Source organism: Rhagoletis zephyria, unplaced genomic scaffold (genome assembly GCF_001687245.7).
Source record: "Rhagoletis zephyria isolate East Lansing unplaced genomic scaffold, Rhagoletis_zephyria_1.1 Rzeph_scaffold_03185, whole genome shotgun sequence".
NCBI lineage: Eukaryota > Metazoa > Arthropoda > Insecta > Diptera > Tephritidae > Rhagoletis > Rhagoletis zephyria.
Window position 1 is genome coordinate 56709 of NW_016160268.1, and position 5345 is coordinate 62053.

The 5345-nt window shown below is 34.9% G+C and overlaps 2 protein-coding genes across 3 annotated transcripts; one reads left to right on the forward strand and one right to left on the reverse strand.

Annotated features, from left to right (window-relative positions):
• Positions 1 to 1329: 1329 nt before the first annotated feature.
• LOC108368560 (putative nuclease HARBI1) lies at positions 1330 to 2160 on the forward strand. 2 transcript variants are annotated; one of them, XM_017623436.1, is made up of 3 exons: positions 1330 to 1494; positions 1559 to 1703; positions 1768 to 2160. In XM_017623436.1, the coding sequence occupies exons 1-3, from the start codon at positions 1489 to 1491 to the stop codon at positions 2121 to 2123; spliced, it is 507 nt and encodes a 168-aa protein (XP_017478925.1). In that variant the 5' UTR covers positions 1330 to 1488; the 3' UTR covers positions 2124 to 2160. The 2 variants fall into 2 exon arrangements, with proteins under 2 accessions (XP_017478925.1, XP_017478926.1); XM_017623437.1 differs by having other exon boundaries at positions 1330 to 1467.
• Positions 2161 to 2506: 346 nt separating this feature from the next.
• On the reverse strand, positions 2507 to 3465 carry LOC108368563 (uncharacterized). The gene is made up of 3 exons (XM_017623438.1): positions 3368 to 3465; positions 3120 to 3303; positions 2507 to 2836 (listed from the first exon to the last, which is right to left on the reverse strand). Coding segments are annotated over exons 1-3 (516 nt in total). The 5' UTR covers positions 3370 to 3465.
• Between the last annotated feature and the right edge of the window lie 1880 nt (positions 3466 to 5345).

Genomic DNA, 5345 nt, shown 5'->3' on the forward strand with positions numbered 1-5345 from the left:
ACGTAGAATTATCTTTCTGTGTTGCGAAGAAAAGGCACTGAACACCTTTTGCAGAGAACACCTTTTGCGTAGGCGGCGTCGGCCGCACTTAGGGTTTGTAAGCTTTTTTTTTGTAATTATTTTACATTAATTCAGTTTTTGTAAGAAGTATACAACATATTCATTTATTTATTTATTTATTTTTTACAGTCTGTTAGACTTATATTGCAACAAAGATTTAACATTCTATAATTAGATTTAGATTTAAAATGTAAATATTAAATATTAAATACAAAATACAAAATTCTCTACGGAAATTTTTAAATAACTTTATTTCTTTATCACTGCAATTATTTTATGTCAATATAAACGCATGCAATTTTCTGGAAGTTATGTAGACGGTTGGAAAGGCCGAGTTTCCAATCCGCGCTATTCTTTTTGGGTTACTCCATTTATTGGTATCTCCTGGGTGGTCGAAAAGGCCGAGTTTCCGATCCACCCAGTCGCGCTTTCGTGACGGTTGGAAAGGCCTAGTTTCCAATCCGCTCGTTTATTGTTTATTATCTAAGGGTCAAGGTAGTCGGAATTCAGTTCGGATTCAATATTTATTTTAGTTTTATTCTTTTCTTTTCATTTCTCTTAAACATCCAAGTTGAACTAAAAATTTGATTGCTACTTTTTTAAATGAGTAATGTCAAATTTCGAAAATGACGGAAAACCTTGCATCTTTTAAAATACCGCTAAAAACTGATAAAAAATTAATTTATACCAAAACTTTCAATATTCAGCCCTATCACTGAATCCCTCGTAGAAAAGTTACGAATTCGAATGTCCGCTACAAATACGAAAGAATTGCTATCACTGAATCCATGTGAACTCGAAAAAAAAACTGCCAAACTCAAATGTTAATTTACGGCCATTCGAAATCAGCTGTTGTGAAGTAAACAAAGTGTTTAAGCAAAATGATCATGCTGTAAAACTTCTTAAACTAATATTTTGTTAAAATGGATACCGTAGCTTGTGCGATCGTCTTAAATAGAAGAAAATTATCAAAGGAATAACTTAAAAATTCAAAGGAAAACTCTAAGAGATGCGAGTAATCCACTTGAATTAGACGAGGCTATGTAACTAAAACAAACATTTTTATTTCAAATTATTTGATACGTTTTTTTATTTTAAATAGGTTTATAAAAAATTATAGACTTAACAAAGCTTCTTTCACATATGTGCTCGGTGAGTTAGAGGCGGGAAGCGCAATTCACGCCAGGTCAACATCAATGAATCAAATCACACGCCTGGCATCTGTGCTACGCTTTCTTTTTGGAAGGCAGCTATCACNCACACTAGCAGTCCTGCAAGCACGTTTATATCCTCATTGGGTAAATCTGAATATGACAGACGCAGAAACACAAAAAGCCAGTTTGCATGGAACGCATATAAAAATCGTTTCACCGAAGGAGGACAAATTTCTTTTTTATAATCGGAAAGGTATATTCAGCATCCAATGCCATGATTGTAAGTATATGCTTGCAGAAGCCAAAACTGAAAATTTTTATAAATTTTTATTTTATTTTTAAAGATTTGTGACAATGAAATGCGAATCAGGTACGTCAATGCACAATACCCAGGATGTAATCACGATTCTCACATATGGAATGTGAGTAGTGCAAGGTCCTTTTGTGAGAGGAAATATTTAGAAGGCGAGAGGAATTGCTTATTATTAGGTACATACAAATTTACTATGGATGTACGCATATGTTTGTATGATATTTATGATATTTTTCATAGGTGACGCAGGATATGCATTGGAGCCATGGTTAATGACTCCTTTTCGTGCACCACAATTAGGTAGCCCAGAAAGTGTATACAACAAAGCACACTCAAAAGCAAGGAATATAGTAGAAAGAACTATTGGAGTTTTAAAAAATCGTTTCATATATCTTTTAAGAGCTCGTGAACTCCACTACGAACCCTCAAAAGTAAGCCAAATCGTGAACGTGGCAGCGGCTTTACACAACATTTGCTTGCACTACCACGTTATAGAAATGAATATGTTCCAGAACTATTATCCCTCAACGAAGCCCCTGAAACAGCAGCCACTAGCACTAATGAAGCCGCATCACAGATTAGGCAATCCATTTTGATGACACTTTTATAATAAATACTGATATTCATCTAATTAGCAAAATAAACAAAACTATTTGAAATTCATTTTATTTCGTTATTTAGTTATTTTATTCACACTTAGTTTTTTTTATTTGTATCTAACAAATCTAATTTTCTTAGCTCTATTTCTAACATTTCTTGCTTTATTCTATTTTTTTCAGCAACCAAGTTGAATACGCAAGGTTATGTCGTCGCATTTCAGCAAGTTCAGACTTTTTTAGTTCGTACGTCTTATCTGTTAGTCGACACAATCGGCGGACACTTGATGCAATATCCTCCAACTTCTCTTCCTGACGTTTAAAATGCTCTTTGCTTCCTCCATAAAATTCATTTTGCATCTGTACTTGCTCTCTCAGTACGTTTAATGTTTCCGAGTCCGCTCGTTTTTGTGGAGTGGAAGTACGCCGTGGCAGTGATGAACCACAAGCTTCAGACACNAACCACAAGCTTCCGACACCATGGACACATCAGCATCGGTTTCGGGGCCTTTTTCCTGAGGATCTTCAGGTAGTCCGACACTAACTGTGTTTTTGCAGCCTGAGGTGCAGACTTCTAACGCTGCTAGCTTTATCACTCCCTCCTCCAAATCTGTAAAACTATGCTGCCGATTTCTTCCGCCCCCCGTAGCTGTCTGCTCTCTTTTATTTTCCATGAGCTTGCGTTTGACATAGCACTTCCAATAACACCACACCTAAAATATTTAGGGCCGGTTACTCAATGTCTGGTTAACACTAATCTCCGGTAAAACATCGTTATCGACGTTATCGACTCCATGTTATATGCATGGAGCCGAAAACGTCGATAACGATGTTAATCGGTGATTAGTGTCAATCAGGCTTTGAGCAACCGGCCCTTAGATAGTTTAAACACTTTGTGAACTTGTACATACTACCCTGCCCACCTTTAGTTGAAATATTTCTGCTTCAAGATTGTATGAACTAAAGGTGTGAAGTGTATGGACTAAAATGACTTACTTTTTTCCACGTAGACACATCTTTTATAGGCGGCCCAATACTATTCAGTTCTTTTGCAACGTTTTCCCAAAATGCAGTCACTTCCTCCTTTGAGTACCTAGTAAACCCTTGTGCTATATCTGGTTTCTCATTCAGCATTTCCAGCAAACAGGAATACTTTTGTCGCGTCGTCCCAATTTTATACCTGTGAAAAATTATTTAAAAATTTATTTTTTACTAAATTTGTTAATTTTATCAAATTTACTTACATTGTATTGGTTGGATTTGCTTTTTTTATTTTCGCTTATTTCAATTTTCTCCCGCCAACTAAAACTCGTCGTAGAAAATTTCTTCGATTTGACATTTCGAGTGGGTTCAGTGAAAGCAGTCTACGAATTTCGAAATTAGAATTCGTAGACTCTACGAAAGTCATGCTTACGATGGATTCAGTGAACGCAATTTCGTAGATTCTACGAAAGTCGAACTTACGATGGATTCAGTGATAGGGCTGATTATCTATGCACCACTATTTACTATTTAATAAAAGGTAGATAAAAACCATTACTTCTCAGATAAAAAATGTTTTCTTCTTCTAAATTTGAAATTTACTTGATGAATGCCGTATATATGACGTAGGATATCGAAAACCACAATTATAAAATTTCAGTACGCCCAATTTTATTCCATTTCAATTCATTTAAAATTTTCAATAACTTTACTTCTAACTTAACGGTTAAACAATTAAAAAAGTGACCAGCAGTTTACAAGGTTATCGAAACGTAATTTCGGAATATATTCTTAAGGAAATCTTCATACGAAAATTGAGCCAAAACCATATAAATACGATACTATCGACGATATATCGATAGTTTTGAAAATAATATCGAAAACTATCGATGTGCTGACTATCGATAGTTTTGCACTTCTATTGTGAGGTATACGAACAACTAGGGATAAATCGATACAAGTAAATCCAATTACTTACTCGATACTTTTCTCAAATTACCAAGTAGTTTTTTACTCGATACTTTTTACTGCGTTTCAAGTAGGTATCGGAAAAAAAGTACTTGTATCGGAAGCGCAAAATTTATTATGCTTCAGTAAATAGTCCCAAAAGTCCCAAAAATACCTAAATTACTCGNGTAGACTCTACGAAAGTCATGCTTACGATGGATTCAGTGAACGCAATTTCGTAGATTCTACGAAAGTCGAACTTACGATGGATTCAGTGATAGGGCTGATTATCTATGCACCACTATTTACTATTTAATAAAAGGTAGATAAAAACCATTACTTCTCAGATAAAAAATGTTTTCTTCTTCTAAATTTGAAATTTACTTGATGAATGCCGTATATATGACGTAGGATATCGAAAACCACAATTATAAAATTTCAGTACGCCCAATTTTATTCCATTTCAATTCATTTAAAATTTTCAATAACTTTACTTCTAACTTAACGGTTAAACAATTAAAAAAGTGACCAGCAGTTTACAAGGTAATCGAAACGTAATTTCGGAATATATTCTTAAGGAAATCTTCATACGAAAATTGAGCCAAAACCATATAAATACGATACTATCGACGATATATCGATAGTTTTGAAAATAATATCGAAAACTATCGATGTGCTGACTATCGATAGTTTTGCACTTCTATTGTGAGGTATACGAACAACTAGGGATAAATCGATACAAGTAAATCCAATTACTTACTCGATACTTTTCTCACATTACCAAGTAGTTTTTTACTCGATACTTTTTACTGCGTTTCAAGTAGGTATCGGAAAAAAAGTACTTGTATCGGAAGCGCAAAATTTATTATGCTTCAGTAAATAGTCCCGAAAGTCCCAAAAATCCGAAATTAGTCCCAAAAATCCCGAAATACTCCTGAAAATCCCAAAAGGCCCGAAATCAGTTCCGAGACCGAAATGCCGAAATGGGCCCGAAAGTCCCAAAAATCCGGAATTAGTTGCAAAAATCCCAAAATACTCCTGAAAACCCTGAAATGGTTCCCAAAGTCGCAAAAATCCAAAAAAGACCAAAAAAATCGATATACTCCCGAAAGCCCCAAAAATCCTAAAATTTGTCCAAAAATACCGAAATCAGTACCGAGAAATACGAAATAGTCCCGAAGGCCCAAAAATCCTGAAATAGTCCTCAAAGTCCCAAAAAAATGAAATTAGTCCCAAAAATCCCGAAATACTCCTGAAAATCCCAAAAGTCCCGAAATCATTCCGAGAATCCCG